Source organism: Coccinella septempunctata, chromosome 1 (genome assembly GCF_907165205.1).
Source record: "Coccinella septempunctata chromosome 1, icCocSept1.1, whole genome shotgun sequence".
NCBI lineage: Eukaryota > Metazoa > Arthropoda > Insecta > Coleoptera > Coccinellidae > Coccinella > Coccinella septempunctata.
In genome coordinates this window covers 36,707,979-36,730,613 of record NC_058189.1, presented here as the reverse complement: position 1 = coordinate 36,730,613, position 22,635 = coordinate 36,707,979, and the positions used below count along the sequence as shown (strand labels likewise).

At 35.3% G+C, this 22,635-nt stretch overlaps 1 protein-coding gene across 2 annotated transcripts in view; it reads right to left on the bottom strand.

Annotated features, from left to right (window-relative positions):
- The window catches only part of LOC123322966 (netrin-B), a 408,729-nt gene that overhangs the window by 108,935 nt on the left and 277,159 nt on the right, over positions 1-22,635 (bottom strand). For both annotated transcript variants that reach the window (XM_044911087.1, XR_006539234.1), the window contains exon 2: positions 5,255-5,443. In XM_044911087.1, the coding sequence (XP_044767022.1) occupies positions 5,255-5,443 (189 nt within the window). The remainder of the gene's footprint in view (positions 1-5,254; positions 5,444-22,635) is intronic.

The following is a 22,635-nucleotide window of genomic DNA, read 5'->3' as shown; positions in this document are numbered from 1 at the left end:
CGTACGCCACTCCGTTCGGATAGTGGATGACTCCACTTCCTTTCGTGGATACGTGTAATGCAATAATTTTCTGTGAATCTATGCCTATTGGGTGCGAGTTGACGGTTATTCGTTTCACCTCATGCAACAGATCTGCTCTCTCCGGGCTCGCTCTGAAATCCTAGCGAGCTGGGATTTGAAGGATAATAAATTCACTGAATAATGGCGCTATTAACTAGGGGAAGTATTGCAGGTCTTACAGCTTGGTGTTTCGGTTCATGCACACGGTATGTAGAGAAACGGCAAGCAACAATTAACTTCGAATAATTAGACCGGACTTGGCTCCTAGGCCAAATGATGAGTGTTTCAAGGGGAGTTTATATCACGGGATTTTCTCGTCATCCGTAAGGGTTGAAAGACTACCAGAATCCCACATTCTGGTTGCCGGTACACTAGAACGATCAGTAGTACTTGCGAATATTACAAAAGTTTCCACTATCGTCGAAAAAATGGCAGCACTTTACAAACGTTCTCTTTCAATTTTAGCAGGTTTCAAATTGTAGCCACTGACGAGACTTTTCGACACATTTTTTAAGTGGAAATTCATTGAAAAAAATCATTTCACCTCGGAAAGTGAAGATTATGAATGGTGATTTGTTCTTCAATGAAAATATTTTCGTATTTTTTTTCTGCTGATGAAATGATTTGATTGAATTATAATGAAGCAAGATAAAACATATAACTTTTCGCTTTTTGAACTGACCACTGAAACGGTGTAGACAGACCCCTCTTAAAGGGGTTGTATATCTATCTTTCCAACCAGGACCTAAGAATCAAGATCTAAGGAATTGAATTCATAATGTTGAGGCGTTCACCTTGTTTCCTTAAGTCCTAGTTCTAAGTCATCAACCAGACAGGATCTTCATCAGCAAATAACAGGAAATGTGGGAAATTCGAAAAATATAAACATCAATGACTGTTTGATATGAAAATACGCATAAATTAAAGTGTTACACTATTCTCCTAATTCTATAAACGTTTAGCCCTTATTTTTATGCATCACATGGACTTTTCCCATTAACATGCATTCATCTGTCCCGCCAATCTGAGTGAGGAGGCGATGCACAAAATTTACTGAGAATGTATCTCTACAAAATAAAAAAAATTGCAACTCAGGAACTATTTGTCGAATGAGGCTCAAATTTTGCAAGAACATTCCTCTTCCTTCAGAGCCATGCACTAGTTTTTAACGTAACCGAATCTGTATTACTGGAAATATTGCAACATGATTGAATAACCACTAAAGTTATCGCTAATAATGATAGGTATTTTTATTCTTGTGTCAACCAAATACTGACAAAATATGGCATGGCTCGTTTCGTAGTAATAAAAACAATATGAACAAGAGTCCTCGAACAACTCTACATCTTGTATACGCATTGTTTTTTGTCGAAGCGTCCTTTTTAGTTTTTGCCTATACAGAGTGAGTCAAAAATGTGTACCGATCTTTCTGGGGTGATAGAACATTAAAAAATAGTTGTAGTTTGATAAATAAACACATGGTCCATAATGCGTATTAAGGGAGATATATCCCGCCAAAGTTAATGAAATTAAAAAAATTCTCCGCATAACTTCCAAACGGTGAATGCCACCAGATTGAAATTTCGTGCATGAATGTATGTTGTTAAAATACATTCTTTTATTACACTTCTACATTTCTGATATTATTATAAAGGGTGTTTTTAGAGGGTGAGTCATGATTTTTTTGGAACAACTTCTTTCGTTGTATATGTTTTGATGAAAAAAATTAGAAGCATTCGATGGAGCGAAGAAGATTACATGAAAAAGGTATTCTTATCCAAATACACAAAATTGTATATTTTTCATGTAATTTTCTCACCTCCATCTATTTTATTCACAAAACGAAAACAACGAAAGAAGTTGTCAAAAAAATCATGACTCACCCTCTGAAATCACCCTTTATAAAAATATCAGAAATGTAGAAATGTAATAAAAGAATGTATTTTAACAACATACATTTATGCACGAAATTTCAATCTGGTGGCATTTACCGGTTGGAAGTTATGCGGAGAATTTTTTAAATTTCATTAACTTTGGATATCTCCCACAATATGCATTTTGGGCCATGTGTTTATTCATCAAGCAAAACTTATTTTTTAATGTTCTATCATCCCCAGAAGGCTCGGTTCACATTTTTGGGTCACCCTGTATAAGCAACATTAATGAAATCAAAATTATGTTGCTTATTCTAGAAATTCCTGGTCAATGCTGTCTTCATCCTCAGCCTTAGAGACAATCTGGAAAGTGCATTATAGAAACACTATTTGCCACTTTCTGTTTAAGTGATGAATAATTGATGATTTTTTGTGGGATTTTGCTGGACTACTTCCATTATTTTGGCCTTTGCCATTCAACGTTTCGGCTAGCAGCAACGAGCTGTCTTCAAGGAATTTCTTTTCAGTTGCACTCAATTTGTCACAAGTTTTTTCCGAATGAACTATAACTGAAGACGGCTGGCCCATGCTAGCCGAAACGTTGGAAACCCAAAATGATGGAAAGGCCCCTAAATATTCTACTACATATTTGGGCTTTGTTGTTATTAGTCTTTCTATATTGCATTCACATGAATTTCATTTTATAAAGATTGTAAGTACACAATGTATGTGATCATAAACGGGGTAAAACACATGTGATGTACTTTCAGACATAGAACAGAAATAAAACTAAATGTTACTCGCATTAACTTCGATAATACATGCTATGCTGGTATTTTTGAAATGTTACGCTACCCACCTTCATTCTTTGAACGTTATCTACATAACAAAATTGTATAGACTTCAAACAACTCCAATTAATGGGCTGGAGTTTTCACTAGAAATTCTGTCGATTGAAGCTCAACTGAATCTCGAAATTTCCTGAATACTTGATATTTTTAATACGATGCCATTCAATGCATGAGTTCAGCTCGAACAGTACAGAGGCAAAATAAAAGTTGGACTCTGACGTAACACCTAGAGCTTTTGCGGCCTTACTAAAATTAATATCCGGAGTGATTCCATCCAGGTACTGAACTGGCCTAGATTGCTAGATCCCAGAAAAAAAAAATTTGGCCAATATTCCCAACTGTACAGTGCGTTTCACTTAAGCGGGTTACTGTATTTTGTGACTTATATTCATCGAGCAGAATTGAAAATGAACCAATATGAGAATATTTTTTAAAGGCTATTTAAATGGGCTATCGGAAAAACTATGGAACACAGGCAACGAAAGATATTACGGAAGAACGGTTTCCGAGAAAAAAAATTGCCAATTCCAATCCTTTCCAAAATAAGGAGGTATAATAAAATGGTAAATTTTGATCAAACTCAATCAATTTCATTCAAAATCAATCTGAGGAAATGAAATCAACATTCGGAAAACAGCATGAATGGTGTACATGAATTCAAGAGTAGGGCAGGTGGATAATAAACAAAATTAATTCAGATTCATGACACCCGATGATATCAAATCAACAAATTACGATCTAAATCGAACTCACAAACTACAATCACTCATTTACTCAGAAGTAAATACCATTTTGTCGAGAAAGAGTAGATGCTGTCCATAGTTTCGGTCTTATTGGACCTCGTCAGTGCAACACAACTCATACCCCAATTCTATTTGATATAATGTGGTAATACCTTAACGATATCTAACAGGAAACCAGGAACAACTCAATTCACTTTCCTAACTCACATCTAACAAAAGATCGTCAATTTAATTATTCCATTTTCGTGTGAGTTTAGTTGCTCTGACGAGGTCAAATGAGATGAACTATGGTCAGCATCTCCTCTTTTTCGACTGAATGGTATTTCTGTTAACACTTTGAATGATGATAGTTTGTTAGTTTTATTTAGATCTTAACATTTGTTGATTTAATATAATCGGGTGTTAATTTCGTTTATTCGAACATCTATGTTGTCCATTGTTCAATGAATATTTCATGGCAAATTTTGAAATTTCATCCATTTCATCACATCTGACATCTATTATAGGTATGTTGAACCATATAAAATATGAATATGTTTTTCGAATTTCGATTTCAATTTTCCTCAATTTATTTTGAATGAAATTGCTGAAAATAAATATAAAAGCACCGTTTTATTCAGATAATCAGATTGAAGATTGATCAAGCATTCGGAAAATATGAGCAAAAGTTCTCAAAATATTTCTGCAGAAAAATTTTCGTCTTTTTGGAAGAACTGGAAGCTTAAAAACAAAAATAAATGGTCTGACATTTTCAATTTACCATTTGATTTTGAAAGCCAGTAAAATCTGATTCCTCATAGAGATAGTTAATTTTTTTAACTCTGCTCAACGAACAAGTCACAAACACCAGTGACCGTTTACGTGAAACACACTCTACATTTTCCCTCAAGTTAAACACTACGCAAATTCGATCTTAAATAATTTTGCGAAGGCTCTAACCAAAATTGGAAGAATAGTATGTGGGCTAAAGTTTTTTTTGTCAAGTGATGTGATGCCCACGAAATTTTGCACCAGCCTCTACCTACGCACTTTGAAGCTTGTGATTCAGTTGCCATTTAATTGTAACGGTATTATCGGTATTTCTCGAAGAAGGATGTAGCTGCGGGCACAATTATTGCCTACTTGATTTTTCGTGAGAACTTATGATAACACAAAAACTATTTTCCTAGATATTCTCTCTAACGGATTCATTAATAATACTGGGTGTCCTGTCTACTTATGCTCGTTGGCACTAACATCCTCAAAGAAGGCTTCGTTAACTTATTTTTATGATTTCTGAAGCATTTAATATTAATCATTGAAATAACCATGACTTAACGCCTGCCTTGAATAAGTGGTGTAAATGGCCATTAGTATAATAGTTGTAAGGATGAACACATGATATAATAAAACAGTTCTGCCCTCAACGTTCTGTTAGTAATAATATTTCTCTTGAAAGTTTGATCGGAATAGAAAAAGTTGGAAAATTTCATTCATTTTGTAAATGAACCGATAAACAGTGTCTTTACCGTTGAATGAGTTTATGGGGCTTAGCATCATAAATCACTTGAAAATGAACGTGTACGAATAACTGGCGCTATTTAAAACAAATTAAATTTTGTAGATGATGCAACATGAAAATATTCCATTTGTCGAACAGAGTATTATCAGAATACCTGTAGCTCAGCATTCCCATGCTCACGTAACATAAATACGAATCATTACGTAGTCAAAGATGTCTACTTACGTTTACATGCTTTGCGATGAGTTATCTGCTTAGTGGGATCTCTGTAGTATCCTTCTCTGCAGTAGTGACAATGCCTTCCAGCTGTGAAATGTCTACATTTCAGGCACACTCCTCCAGATACCCTTCCCGACAACTTGTAGAGTTCCATGTTGAAACGACACCGGCGTGCGTGCTGGTTGCACTCGCATGCTGAAAAGAAACAAACGAGTTCAATAAACTGATGAAAAGGACGATCCTTGGATACTGCAATCGTAGATTGTGAGATCAATGAATCCGTGTATCTATACCTTTTCAAGTTCAAATTGGCGCTAATCAGAATCAAAATAATATTAGTCAGAATCAAATTGGCAACATCAATGTCAACCTGGCATTAATCAGAAGCAAATTGGCAATAATCAGTTTCAATCTGGCATTAGTCAATTGTAAATTGAGAATAGACAAAATCAAATTGGCAATTCTGAATTCGAATTCTCCATTGGGATAAAATGTATTGAATGAAAAATTTTCATTGAATGATAAACACAGTACATAACGTAATAACTAATGAAACCTTTCGAGAATAACGAATTTTCCCAAAAATTTTCATCTACCTATCTATCTGCATCCAATGCAGATGGAATGAATCTTTGGATATGGGCGATGAATTTTGCACAATTAACAACCGTTACCTTACGAATATTTTTATGAACGATATTCTTTAATACACAAATTAATTCAGATGCACAACATCCGCAGATAATTAAATCAACGAATGTTACGATCTAAATCGAACTAACAAACCATCGCTCCGAGGATTACCAGAATTTTCATTTCGTCGACAAAGAGTAGATGCTGACCATGGTTTCGGTCTTATTTGACCTCATCAGAGCAACAAAACTCATTCGTCAACGAAATGCTATGAATTGCCGGCTCCTTTTATTCCATATCAGTAGCGGGTATGATGTATAAATACATCGTACCGACATCTGACAGAGAAACGGGAACCAACCCAATTCAATTTCCTAACTCTCAGAGCTCTGATGAGGTCAAATAAGACCGAAACCATGGTCAGCATCTACTCTTTGTCGACGAAATGAAAATTCTGGTAATCCTCGGAGCGATGGTAGTTTGTTAGTTCGATTTAGATCGTAACATTCGTTGATTTAATTATCTGCGGATGTTGTGCATCTGAATTAATTTGTGTATTATTTACCTGCCTTACTCTTGAAGGCGTGATCCATTTTTTATTTTTATTTGATATTCTTTAATCTCTGCAAATTATGGATTCTACCATTTCGTTTCATTCACAATCGTGAGTTTTCTCAATAAGTTATCATAAAAAAGACGATTTCAGACTCTCAATGTGTTTCAGAATCAACGTTTGTTACTGTTCATTTCGCAAACTATGCAAAGATTTGATAGACTCCGAATACACTTAGTAATACTTTCGAAGTGTTGCAACCAGAAAAACTCATAATTTCTGAACGAAGATGACAGAGAAAAGAGTTGGACAGGTGTGTTGATCTATGTGATCAATTGATTGGGACCATTCGAACTTTGATGTTCGATTTTTACAGTTGCAATTTTATATTGCCAATTTGAAGTTGATAAATGCCATTGTGAACTTGATTATAGCCAATTACTTCTGATTAATGCCAGTTTGAAATTGATGTTGGCAATTTGATTTTGACTATTGTCAATTGTATTCTGATTAGCGCCAATATGAACTTGAAAAGGTATATACTATTGCTAGACAATTAAAAAGCTAATTCGGCGATTGAAAATTGTTTGGAATAAAACAAGGGTATAAGAATCTTGTAAAATATGTTTCTAATGGAATGAAAACTTTCAATTGATTCAAAGAAAAATGGGGTAATGTTGAATTATATTTCAAAAGTAAAATTCACGCCTTGTAGAATAATATCAACATTGCGAATTATTCTACCTTTAAGTTAGAACAGCCATTTTTTCCACCCTTTACAGGGTGGGCAAAATTCGATGGGATTGTAAAGATGAGTAGTGGCCGCATCCATCTTCTTTGCTTTCAAGTTATAAGAAAAAACTCATTTTCCGTCTCTTTGAGTTGATGCTCCTATTTCGTAAAGCTTCAGTGAAAAAAACAAATGAAACATTCTACAGACCCTTTGTAGAATGCAGCGGCGTAGTCAATATTTTTTTCACTCCGCATTTTCAATGATATAGTAGTAGGTAACTTAATTTTTGTACATACAGGATGGGCTTTTTAAAACGAAACAGACGAGACAACCACCTTTATTGTTGAAGAAAGTAATTACCAATAATGATTATTTTGTTGTCTAATGTTGTCATCGGTTATCATCGTAACCACAGAATGAATTAGTCAAATAATTGATGATTTCACATAGCATGGTTAGCGGAATGACTGGTACTGTACGATATTCAAAATTAAATATCTCGAAAACGAATGCAATAAATGAGAAAAAAATTAATACGCCGAATTCAGGATAAAAAGGTCTTTCAAATGAGGTATCACTCACCCTATCTTTCCTATTCAAAATTTAGGGGTTGTTGTTCACCAAGGGTTGAAGCCATATAGTTGTGAATTTGACCTCAAAAGTTGTCCCCCTCGAAACAAAATTCGAAGTGTCCGAGCATTTTTTCGAAATAAATTTATTCCGCCTGTTATCTCGTCTGTTTCGTTTTAAAAAGCCCACCCTGTATAAATCGTATGTTTTTTAAATATTCCAGTCGAATATTTTTTTTATTCAGAAATATATAATATACATCGTGTCTCTAATTGTTCTTCCAATAGAAAAAACTCAAAAACTAGTTCGGTCAAGTTGGCACTCTTTTCTTATACCCAGTTTTTCAAATTTCACAGATATTTTTTGATTTTTGAATATCAAATAACTCGAAAACGGCTTATTATACGAGAAGATATGAAGAATACTTTCATTTTACAAAAGGTTCGAATAGTCATTAGATAGCGTCCAACTTAGTTTCACGAGTTGGGTTCTTTGAATTTTTGGTCTTTTTATTGTACGTAATAGTCATAATGAGAAAACTGGAAGGCGTTGTTGATATCGTGTGTTTGAAAAAGATTCATGGAATAAATGGAAAACCATATTCAGAAACTCATTCTATTCGACAAAATCGTTTGTGAGATAGAACAAAAAAATAACATTTTTTATTTTACAGCCTCTATCTTTCAAACTGAGATTCGAAAAAAATGGTAGGAGAAAAGTGTTCCTTTCGACCTCAAGAATCTACTGTTAAAATATTTGTACGAGTCAAACTCACCCTGTTCAGTGAGTTTTGCCCATTCACGAACATAACCCACCCTGAAAATCTCTGAATAAATAAATAGAGCAATAGTTCTGCTTGATGACTGCACATCCGTGCATAATAAAACATCAAAATACCTTCTAAAAGTTTTTCGCATGACCTTCCTGGCACACTCCGATCATTCGGATTGAAATCAAAACCGCGTAAAACCTTCCACTGAGGCGCGAAGACTTCAATCCGGCAAGCTCTCGTATTTCCCCGAATCGAAAAAAAAATAAACATTTCAAAAGAGCCAGGACGTCGTTATCCAATTGAACTGGTTCGAATTTCTCGTTGACCTCCCGTCCCAATCTCGAATTATTCATTGATCTCGGCCCACGTTCATATCAAAAGAAATCCCTGAATTCGTAGCTGGAATTATGAATAATTGTATAACTCCACGGTTGAATGCATTTCCTTCCGGTGTTTTTCTCCGTCCCGATTCCTCGTTATACAAAGTCGAATTTACCGACCCCGTCCCGAAGAATGAGCCCTGATATTATTATAACATTTGATTGGACGGGGAAAGCGGATGTCAGATAAATCTGACGTGACCTGAGGCCGAATTCTCTCGATTGTCAGAGTTGGATTCAGAAAACGATTCAGGCAAAAGACGATTTATGCCCGTTTTCAGCAGAACTGAACAAACCCCCATCTAAGTATTCTTAGCGTAAGAGCGTAAAGTAACGTGCGTTCAAAAAAATTCGTCGTCAAGTAGGCTATGAAATTTTGAAGGTTGATGTTCGGTGGCTGAACTTATGTCTTTCCTTGAATTACTTCATCTTCCCAAAATGTAAACAATGATGACATTAACCTATACGTCGTAATTTTGTACGGAAAGTGGAAAGGCACTTTTTAGAAAAGGTTTCTTGTAATTTACACCCAACGTGCGAAAAGCATTTCTTTCATTGAGTAAGATGACAAGAATCCAAGCAATCTGAGGCGGTTAAAAAAATTCTTAGTAAAATTTTAAGTGTCCAATATTTTCATATGTAAGAGACATGAATTTTGAATTGATAGTGGTATTATGTTTTTTTTTGTAAAAAGGTTCTAGCTACTTCAGTCATATGAATAAATCACAGTAAGAATCTCAATATGTTTATTAATTCTCTATAAATATTGAATTCATTTGGCCATTACTGAAAATCTAAACTAGAGAACTGAATTACATGAAAATGGCTCTTGGACAATTTATCAAAATTCAATGCAGCTATAAAAAGGCATGATGCTTTCTCCTTCATAACATTCTGCTGTTAAAGTTCCATAAAAGAAGAAAATAGGTCCCACATTTTGCCTTTGACTGATGCATACGGAACTCCAATTTTTTTTTTGATGCTACAAGGATAGGTAATCACAACCTTTTCAATTTTTCTGATAACATGTCAAACTTTATGGAAACAAATGGATGTCTTTTTTTCGAAATCGTGTGGCATATGCCAACATATACTCCAGCCACTTGAGATAAAACCCGAACAGGGGCCCGATTCTCGAATGTGTAGGAATACAATCCTATAGGAAAAAAATGACATTTCCCATGGAATTTTCAAATTCTGTATTCTCGAACTGAAGTATGGGAACATATTCCTCTACATTTCAGAGGAACTGCTTCCTATGGTTTTTTTTATGGGAATGAGCTGTTTCCAGTGGGAAAATTTGACGTTACAGGGTCGTTTGACGTTTATGTTCTCATTTCGACAGTTTCGCGAATCAATATTTTTCGGAATTCAAGATTAGGAACATATTCATTCATTGAATTTTTTGAAATGTGCCTGTCTGGTCGCCATCTACACATGGAACGAGCTGCGTTGCAAACTCCGTCACAATAACTGATTATCATAACAATCACCAAACATTTTCGAAATATTTTCTTCACAAACGTCGACAACAGAAAATATTCAGAGACACTTTTAACTCAGGGAGCTCCAAAATGTGACGTGAGGAAAAGTAATCATCCCACCGTAACGACCATTTCGGAAATATTTCCTCTGAATTTGGATGTTACAGTTTTATATCGAACATATTCTTTTTATCACATTTTATGATTATTTACCCCTTATCATGAAATATTCTTTTATATGTTTGAGAACAAAACAAACAGTAGAGAAAATTCAGCGTATATTATCATTGTAAACGAAATTATTATACAACAATTAACGAACAGGCTATGTGACAATAAAACAAGAATCTGAATAATAAATAATTAAACTCAACAAGAAACATTTCAACAAACTAATCTGAAAACTTCATGCTGACTTAATAATATATGTACATATATAATTATTTGGTATATGTCTTTTCTTCGCCAATGACCTAAGTCTCTCAAGTCCTCAGACCCCTCCATTATTTCAATCAGCAGTTTTTTCTACTCCTTACTGATATTGGCCCCTCTTCGATCTCTTTTATTTCCGTTTCTATTCATCTTTCTTCGCTGTCTTATGTATTATGAACAAGTAGTAATAAAAATATATCAAAACACTTTGAACACAATATTGAAGTCATGAAGTTTTCATTCATTGAGTTCAATGTCAAAATAATATAACCTCAGAACTACATACCACAGAATATGTTACATATTACCAACATAATTTACATCTTTCTCATTGGTGTATTCGTTAAAGGACAAGACACTATCATCGACAAACCTCACTCTGTCAATCCTATGGGAAAAATTATTCCATCGAATTCGAGAATAGGTATCACGTCAAATTATGACTTCCTATGGGAACTGAAAGCATGGGATCATGTTCCTATAGGATCTAATTCCTACACATTCGAGAATCGGGACCCAGAGGTTTGTGGAGCTTCTGTCATCATATTGAACTCTGAACTCTGGAGTTTTCTTCTTTGGTCGATCACTTTCTTTTTTGTTTGAACATACCTGTTTCGTCAACACATCGCAAAACAGTACTATGAAAAATTGATAATAATCTACAGCAACATTGGGATACTTCTATGAAGTTGCCGAACAAAATATTTCCATTCTCCTTCTATTTTCTCCCCAATTTTTAAGTAGGATTCAGTAGTGAAAGCTTTTCATAAGTCCGTAAAAACCATCTTTATAATTTGCTGATAATTTTAATTCAACAACAATCCAAAATGCTGAATTGACAGTTCACCTAGAAAATAGTATAGCACAAGCTAAGAATTACGTTTAGACACGTTCAAAATTCCATAGCCTACTTGACGACGAATTTTTTTGAACGCACGTTATTACACCTATACAGGGAGTAAAGGAATGATATAGGTTTGATTTGAAGGTAAACCTTCCTAAACCCCCATATGGTGATAGCGAAATACGTGGTCATTTTTGTGAAGAACGTATAATCTGTTTTAAGTTGTATATGAATAGTTGCGAAGAAATTAAAGACGTGATTCCTTGTGAAAAATCGACTTTTCTTTTTTGAGCCTCTCCTGCTTAGTTACAGCCCCCTAAATATGGCGCCCGAAACGCAGTTTTGAATATTTTCTCAAAAATAAAATGAATCAAGCAGATATATTATGCGGGCGGGAAGGCATTCAAAAAATTTTTTTGTGGTGTTTTTCTGATTGAAAGGCGAACCTTGTTTCGCAAAAAACTCTTTTCCATATCAATATTTTACAATAATGAATTTATTTTGGATAGCTTGAAGCATTCTTAACAAAAAAGGTCACTTGTAATGTCTTGGTAAAATTGGTTTTTGAGGAAAAAATATAATTTATCATCATGGAAAGTCGTAGAGGCTGGAATTATGTATTTCCGATCTAGAATCTAGTAAGCGAAGGTCATTTTGATTAACTTTGATTCATTTACAATTATTTTTTGATTTCGTTTATCAATTTGAGATGTTTGTCACATACTCATTAAGATGATGCTGTACACAGAGGGATAAATGATCGATATGTCCTATTATCTGTTGATAATTTTTTTCGTCCGCAAAAACCATGCAGGAAATTAACACAACCAAAAATTTCTCTTTCGTCGACCTAAACAAAAAGTGACATTTTACGTATTAATTTCTAAACGAAAAGTCGACTATTTTTGAAGGCGAGTACTTTTCGTACTGATTCACTTTTTGTCCGGCTTTCGTCACTAAGCAATATTTCAGATCCCGGGACGATTGAATCAATTTTGTGAATACAGAATTTGATGAAAACACAAGTTCCAGTGACAATAACTGTCATGTCATTACTGTTGTCAAATTAAATCTTTACGAAATCGGCTATATTTCACCAGTGAATTAGTACGTGGTCTGAATGTTAGTGTCGACGAAAAAATTTTGTATGCACCTCGGCAAAAAATCCATCTATATTGTCTCGCCTGCTTGCTATCGTCGGCTGCGCCTCGGCTATCAATTTACAGGCTCAACTCTGTAATAGACAGTTTTTCGTCCTTGGTACATAAATAACTATTGTGTAACTTCTCGCTCGCATAAAATGTCTTAATTTTATTCTTATCAGTTTTTAGGAAAAAAAAATTAGAAACTGCTTTTATCTTTAAAGATTGTAACTAAGCAGAGGGTCTCAAAACAGAAAAGTTCATATGAAACACCTACCCTATTTTATGACAAGAAATCACCCTCTTTGCAACTACTTATTTACACCTCTTATTGCAACTGTACTCTTATCACTTCAATTCATTTTCACCCAACAAAGTTACATTTTGTTGAGTGCCCCTGAGTGAGGCATCCAAAGCTACCTTTGGAGTGACCGTGTTTTTGAAGGTGGTTGTTATGATAAACCTAATTTTTTTTATGACAGGATGTGATTTCTCACATCAACTACTTGTTACATCAATGTGAATATGACGGAACATATTTCAACGGATTTTACCTCGGATTCCTTGAATGCAATCTCTACTTTATAGGGGAAATAGCCAACCTATCCTGGTGGCCTCTAGTCGAAGACAGGATTCCCTGTTATTTAGGTTGTTAGCGATAACCATTGAAGGTAAAAATCCGAGTTCACAAAGTTATTCAGCATCTCGAAATAGTCACTTAGGCACAATCATAAAGTCCACCAATTTACGTGAATATGAATTGTCAGGGCTTTCGCACCTTTAGTCGACCTACTTACAGTACACGGCGTTCTCCTACTTTCCCGTTTTTGTCTTCTCAGGGGCTTTCGCACCGTCAGTAAAACTACTTCCGGAAGGGGAAGGTTTAATCTCTCAACTTGTCATACTGCCTGCGAAGTCTTAAAGTTCTTCGAGATTATTAATGAATAAATTTTTTTTTACAATCTTCTATTTTAATATAAGATTCTTCAACTGTCTTCTGAATGGTCATTTTAAATTGTTCCTCTGTTTGTTCGATTTTATGTAGTGATAGTTATGACATATATACAATTCTTTTGGGAAGCAGCATTCGCATGCATGCAAATCGATAATATTTTTCTGCTTTTTGTGGATGGAATAGGACAGATAATGAATGCCGACCCTGTCCATAAGTAACCACCCCTACCCAACTCCACGTTTCACGTCAAAACATGTTGCCCGCAAGGTAGAAAACATGAATACTGCCCCAGCACACAATTCTGTTCCTGACATCTCCGCAAAATTGAGAATATCTTCTTATTCGTTATAGATTCATCCTTTCCGTTTCTCTTTTGAATATGAGGAGTTTTCCGATTTCGTTTAGTAGTTGTTTTCTGAGAATTTTGAGGTCTCGAAATTGTTGTGCGACAATTGGCTCGTAGAATTCGATAAAGATTAGAATTATTCTGGTTTCCTTATCCGACATCATGATCAAATTTGAAGTCCCTTTAAGGCTTAAATCTTCCTTTATTGTCATATTTAGTTATATATATATATATATAGTAGTATACAATTAACGGTCGTAGTATTTTATTACTTGGTCGACATCCCTTAACCTATTTTACTATATATATATATATATATATATATATATATATATATATATATATATATATATATATATATATATATATATATATATATATATATATATATATATATATATATATATATATATATATATATTCTTTTGAATGTCAGCAAAACATTTTTAGTTATCAAACAATATAGCATATGTATGAGTTTTAGCAAAGGTTAGTGTAACGGGGTACCACACAATTTGGAGTATGATACAAGAGCTTAGGAAAAAACCTCAGTAAAAAAACCCTGTCTCCCCGTGGATAGTGTAGTGATGACAAATTTGTTTACAGAATAAGCTTTTAATACTGAAGGCCTTCTTTTCCATCGATTTAAAAATTTCTTTATCCTCCTTCCATTTCGAAATAATATCTGAAACAAAGAAACAGAGCAGAAAACGAGAAAAAGTGAAAAATAAAGCTTTCATCAAGACTTATTCGAAGACTTGATGATGACTGAAGAAAAAATAAATAATCATAGGTACATAACTTCTCCTTCAATTGCACTGGGAGGAATATCATCTCTGCGAAAAAAATCTTCTGCTGATCTTGATGGAGGATCACCCTCGTCGTTAGAAATGCCTTCAGTACTCAAATTAATAATAGTCACATCTTGCTTTTGACTGGGAGGGTCTTTCGATCAAGTCCAGTCTTCCAAGTGATGATTCTTCTGTTCTTCAGTTGTTCGAGGAACTCTACAGGACCCTTATGTTAGGGAATCATCTCCCATAGATATACCAGTGGTTATTCAGAAGAAAATTGAAAAAAACGAGAAAGAAATTCAAAAAACTTCTGACAATTCGTCACTATATAATAAATTAGGAGTGGTGCACTCAACTGATCGATGATTGAAAATCCCTTAATGCTTCGAAGACCCAAACGACAACTTTTTCATGTAAACCCTAATTTATGACTGTCATCTTCTTAGAGTTCCCAGTTCAAGGAGGAAAATCACTAAAGTTATCATCAATACACCATTTTCACGAAAATGACGATAGTGTCATTTACATAGATGATCAATTTGATTCTGGCGATAGTCGAAAATTGGGGGTTGAATAGGAAAAGATATAACTTTTTCAATTTGAAAAATAAATGTTTCTTAATCAGGGTTTTGAATCTATTTTAGAACCTTCTAAAAAATGAAGAAAATGAAAATGAATTTGGTGATAGCGACGGGTTTTCCATGTATCCAACAACTCGATATTCAGAGTTGAATAAGGTTGAAAATTGAGTTGAATATGGAGCAAATAACAAACGAAAATAATTCAGACAGGACACCCGCTGATACAAAATCAACAAATGGCACGATCTTAATCGAACTAGCAAATTACCATCACTCAAATTATAAACACAAACCGTTTCGTAGAGAAAGATTAGATGATGACTATGGTTTCGGTCTCGTTTGACCATGTCAGATTGCACAACTGTTCCCTCGACGAAAATGGAACGGAATCGATGGCTCCTTTCATTCGATGTCAGCAGTCTGTAAAGCCCGTTTGCAACAGCCGAGAATTCTCTGGAGAATTCTCTACAAAATTCTCGCAAGAAAACGGCAGAGATTATTTTGTACGCAACTGAACAGAGAATTCTACCGAAAGTGCGTATGTAACGGTACATAATTCACGGCGCATGAAATCTCGAGTAAATTTTCTACAGAATTCTCGGCTGTTGCAAACGGGCTTAAGATGAAAGAAACCATATTCACTCTGAGAGATGGTGAATTGACTTGGTCCTCGTTTCCTATGAGATGGCGCTAGGATGTATTCCTTCACAATACCCACTACTGACATGTGATTCGTTCTATTTTCCTCGAGGTATGAGTTATGTTGCTCTGACGAGGTTAAATGGGAAAGTAATCTTATTCAGCATCTATTCTTCCTCGATGAGAAGGTATTTCTGTTGATACTTTTATTCCTCGCCGAGGCCTCACACAGCTCTGGGCGGTAATAGTGGATTGTCAAAGTTTTGGAGGCTGAAAAAGGAATGAGGATGATCTGTCATTCCAAATTCATCCAATTTGCGAATATGATGAATAGAGAACAGGATAGCTGAATATCATTTTGCCACCTGGGTGGGCAGAATTGTGAGCAATTTTCCATCGTTTTTATTTCAGTTCAAGAAGTAAGAAGCGGAAATTGATTTTGGATCAATGTAAGGCTTCTGGCTACCAAGGTATAATGGTTAATTGGCTCCTTAAAACTTAAAGGCCTCTCCTTGCCCCACCTTCCCCTACAACTCATTCTACACGCTGTCAGACCGCTTGATAACACCGAAATCTCCCAACTGGTTAATGAACTTAATTAAGTAATCAAACTTCGCATTTCCCCTTCGGCCCTGGCTCAATTTCATTCCTGCTCTCCGCTTATTCGTACCTGTCCGATGAGTTGAGGGTATCCTAAACCTACATAAAACCCGACTGATTTATTTACAATTCGTGTCCGAATAATGAGATTTCAGATCGTCTCGGACGCAAACGGACAAATTAAGAGTGTGAACGTTGCCGCGGGTGGCCTCTGGCCCACCCAGCTACGATCCTGGTCCCCAGTTCTCGAAGAATCGAATCCACGGCCACGAGATCGCCGCCGAGGGACTGACAGCAGCAAGCAGATAAGAACAATAATATTTGTCACTTTTACCGGGTAGAAAATTTTACGATATATCGTATCGTGAGTCAACAGAGGTGCAACTGACTGGGCAAACAGAGTAGAGTGGAAGCAGTAATATTTTTGTAGCGTCCAGACTGGGTTTGATATGGGATGGAAAGCTTTGATGTAAATAAACCTCTTCGGTTTTCAATCATCTGCATATACCACAACGTCTTCATCGGTACTGAGATATATAGAAGCCGGATTATGATGCAGGTATAAAAAATAATTTAATTCTCATCTACTACCTAGTGAAAGTCTTTCCAACAATTGCTGCCGGCGCATTATAATGAGATGAAAAATAATCGTAGTCGTCCAGATAATGTTAACTAGCTAAGCCTTCAAATAGCGCGCCCATTTCTGCAAATTCATTTTGAGATATTTGAGATGAATACCGATACCAATTGGAACTATTGGCGAATCCAAAAGTCTAGAGGCCCTCTGCCGACTGAATTACGAAACTACTTTGTCAGTACTGCAAAGTCAAAACAAGTGTTGTTTCTTATGCGAGTTCTTATGTCTTATCTCACGTTGTCCAACAAAGTATTATAATTATTATTCGGAAAAGTTATATTGGGATTATTGTTCTGGATTTTTGAATAGAAATTTTGATTCTGAAAAAATATGAGAAAAAGTATTTATACCAGTGCTTTCAACTGGCAGGAGTTAATAAAATTTTAGATTTTTCTTTGCGAAAGTTTTCTGCTAAATTCTATTTATGATTTAGAAATACCTACAATTTCGTAATTTTCACATTTCCAAATGAATGCCTTTTCACATTTGTAGAACTTTATCCTTGACTTGAATCATATTTATGTCTCTTAAGATTTCAGACCTATTTAACCTGAAGCGCCTCAGACCAAAAACCCGTTCAAAGTTTATCACGGAACTTCAATATGCAGACGACTGCGCACTTATCGCTAGTAGCCCAGAGGATCTACAGATAATGCTGGACACCTATAAACATATATATGAAGCTTTAGGCCTTAGACTCAATATCGACAAAACCAAAATCCTGGTAAGTCCCCCAGAAAGCCTTCAAACACATATCAGACTGGAGAATGAAACCCTAGAACAGGTCGAGCAGTTCAAATACTTGGGAAGCTTCATAAATACTAGGGCTAACCTAGACACGGAAATACACAACCGTATCAATTCGGCATCAGGGGCATTCTGGAAGCTAAAGGTCAGAGTGTTTCAAAATCACGATCTCAATCTGAAGATCAAGAAAGCTGTTTACAAAGCTGCGAACACTTCTTTACGGAAGCGAAAGCTAGACGCCCTACAGGCGACATATTGAACAGCTTGAACAAACGCAACAACGTCACCTAAGACAGATAATGCACATCAGATGGTTCCACAAAGTTACGAATGCAGAAGTCTTGCAACGCGTGAGTTGTACAACAATTGAGACTCAAGTAACGAGGGCCCGACTCAGATGGAGCGGCCACATTCTGAGGATGCAAGACATAAGACTCCCCAAAATAGCTCTGTATGGCGAATTGACAGAGGGAGCCCGGAAAACAGGAGGCCAGTGTAAGCGGTTTAAGGATACACTACATCAATCCCTAAAATCAATTAATGCCAATCATAACTGGGAACAACTAGCGTTAGACAGGTCACAGTGTAGGTCTATGGTGCACAGTTATAATGGAGACTCGAGAAGAATACAGCGGCGGCAGATCTGGTTGGTGTCTATCCATGCCCGGAGTGTGGAAGGATCTGTAGGTCACGGTTGGGTCTCTTCAGTCACAGAAGGGCAAACAGTCGCCATTAGCCTTAAGAAATTATAAGTCCGTTCTTTTTTTATGTCTTTTTGTATTATAGATTTATTCTCGGTAACGGGATACAGCAATGAATGAATAAATGAATGAATGAATGAGGAATACCTATATCATAACATGGAATCGAAGCATTTTCCATAGAAACTTTAAAACTTCCACACAAACGCTTTACTAATCAAGATGTTTAGCTTCTACCTCCTCACAAACTCAGTAAATTCTACCTCAACATTATCACCTAGTTTTATTTCAAGAGAGAATAATAGGAACTTGTGTCTGGGTACAGTGAATCACCAATATTATCGCTCAATTTCATTCCACAATTCATCCCTTTCAAATGAAGTATTTCCGAAGAATGGTGATCTTTCTTTACGAAACTAAATCAATCATTTCACTCAAGTCCGATAAATATCTTGATTGACCATATAGAAAAACTCTGTTAGGAGTGTTAGGCCGTATAAACAAAGAGGAACCTCTTTAGTACAAATCTCGAAAACAGTACTGACAAACGTGTTTCCATTTGAATAATCATCAAAAATATATAAAATTGAGTGTAGTTTTCGGTAATTCTTGTTTGGAACATAACTTCAATCCGAAATATCTAGGAGTTAGGCTGGATTCCTCGCTAAATTTCACAGCCCATTTGGAAAATTTGCGTCTAAAGTTAAAAACTAGGAATAATATCCTTCATAAACTAGCTGGTACTTCATGGGGTGCTGATGCAGCTACTCTTCGAACGGCAGCCCTAGCTTTGGTTTTCTCGGCTGCTGAATATTGTTGCCCCGTTTGGGTTAATAGTGCTCATGTGCAAAAAATTGATGCACAGTTGTATCTTTCCATGAGAACCATAACTGGAACTATTAGATCTTCAACTATTCAATGGTTACCAATTCTTTCAAACATTCATATTCGTAGAAAGACTGCGGTTATGAATTGCTGGAATAAATTCCAATCCTATCCCGACTCATTTCAAATTCTATCCTACCTTCCAAAAAATACGATTCCAAGACTGAAGTCGCGTAAACCCTTATGGTCCAACTCTTTTCTTAATTCTAATATAAGGGACAAAGACCTTTGGCAGTCTGAATGGAATAGGTGCACTATTTTCAACAAAGAATTAGCTACTGATCCCTCGAATAGAGTTTCTGGTTTTGATCTTCCCAGGAAAATATGGTGTATTCTAAATCGTATAAGAACAGGTCACGGATGGTGCAATAGTATGCTTTTCAGGTGGAATTCAGTTGAAAGCCCTAGTTGTGAATGCGGGGAACCAGAAGAAACCATAAATCATCTGGTCAATCATTGTCCGATTTATAAATTTCAGGATGGGTTTGGAGCTATACATGCAGTTTCCGAGTCTTTTTTGAATTGGGTTGTCAATTTTTAGCCAACGTTTCGGAGGCGATTTCCTCCTTTTCAGGGCAAAACAACAAAGGACATTTAACAAACAATAACAAACCTCAAGAATATTGAATTTTCGAGAAAACTGCAACTAAGCAATAATATTTCATAAAGATATGCAGGATATAATCACAAATAGATATCACGTCGCCATAATCAAAACAGTAATATCAAACACAAAAACATAGATAAACATGAAATTACTTGACATTGTAATACTTGACATTGAAATTTCATGTCTATCTATCTATATATGTTTTTGTATTTGATATTTCTGTTTTGATTATGGCAACGTGATATCTATTTGTGATTTTATCCTGCAAATCTTTATGAAATATTATTGCTTATTTGCTGTTTACTCGAAAACTCGATATTCTTGAGGTTGGTTCCAGATGCTGTCCTTATCGTTCGTTAAATGTCCTTTTTTAGCCCAGGAGAAGGGGGAAATCGCCTCCGAAACGTTGGAAAAAGTAAACTTGTGAGAAGAATTAAAGCATTGTCCATATTCCTGACAAGTTTTATATTATATTTATTAATATTAGTTGTGGCACTTTGTCATGAAAAAAACGACATTTCATGAGTGCCAACCTTACTCCGTTCTAGTAACAAAAACTTAAAAAAACTATTTAATCGCCAACCGAGTGCTTTTATAAAAGTGAATGGAGTATATTCAAACATTTTTCAGCTGCTCCAGTTCATAATTGGTTTTCTTAATGGTTTGGACCTCTAAATCCTGAAGCTTTCAACTATAGGTTAAAGATTTTACAATACACATCGTGACCAATTCAATCATATTCGATTCCAATGTTCGACATCAGCTAAGTATTTTTCCGATTACAAATTATTAATATCGTTTTCCACATTTTTGACTGGATGAAATGAAAAATCGGTTTCAAATCACCTCAGAATATTCATTCGGGTTGAAAATAATCGATGATATCGGGCGCAGACACAGATGAACGTCTTGGTTCGCCCCTCGATCCGCTATGTGCATTCTATCATAAATCGGAAATGACGACGAGACAGTTTCTAATAATAAATCAATCTTTCGCCGTCAGTTTTCCCTTCTTGCAGCATTCATTACTTCGATGAGCAGTGCAGGATTCTCCCAGTTTTTCCACATGTTCAGTTTCTTTCTCTTTGAATTCTGCTTATATTCTTCGTTATTAATAATTGATAATAATTATTACAATAATTTATTATATAGCGGATCACCTTATTGAGTAAAAGAAAATATAGAAGAAAATAATACCTGTTTGTGTGAGTATGTAGAGTAAATGATAATTAACGCACAAAATTCATATATTGATTATTCACTATTTCACTATTCAAACTGGTGATTTCAATTACGTAACCTTTTATGTATAATTGCGGAGTTTGTCATGGATTCTCTACGGTGGGTGGAGGGTAGATGAGATTTTTAAAATGCACCCCTACGTTTTTTGCTATCAATAGATGAAACTCTTGTTGATGGGTTATTGAATCGGTTTTTTAGCAATCCCTCTTTTATACCGGGTGGCCCACCTCAGACGCGGCGCTCAATTTGAGGGAGTAAATAAAGATATTTTCAAAAATCTTTTCTTGTGGTGTATGTAGGGTGTTCAAAACCACAATTTTAAATTATTGTCATATATACAGGGTGTTCGAAAACAAAGATATAGACCAAAGTTACACTTTTTTAAATGTAACACCCTGTATATGACCTCAAAAATGAAATGGCAAGCTCGAATTATGATTAGTTTCTTCAGATCACTTTATACCTTAGAAGCACCCTTTACGAGATAATGGCGAAAAATTTAAAATATGGAGTTTTTTAAAAAATAATTGATAAAGAAACTAGTTACGCCAGCGATACAGACAGTATTTTTTCGGGTAGACAAGTTGGCTGCTCCTACATATAAAAGAAAATATCAACTCTGGAATATACATAGTGATCATAATTAATTCTCAAATATCAACTACAAATAATTGTCGAAAACTTTCAAATGGCACACGCGGTATTTCTATATCTCGTTGAACGTAAAAATTAATTTCGAAACTATCTTCAAAAGGTTTTCTCACACCTAAACCTGATAGTTTCTCAGCAGTTTTTGACGTTTATTTGTAGTTGATGTTTGAGAATTAATTTTGATCACTCTGTATATTCCAGAGTTGCATTTTTTTATGTGTAGGAATAGCCAACTTGTCTACTCTAAAAAATACTGTCTGTATCGTTGGCGTAAATAGTTTCTTCATTAATTATTGCTATTTAAAAAAAACTCCATATTTTCAATTTTTCGCCATTATCTCGTAAAGGGTTCTTCTACGTCAAACACAGGATGTTACATTTAAAAAAGTGTAACTTTGGTGTATATCTTTGTTTTTGAACACCCTACACACACCGAAAGAAAAGATTTTGGAACTA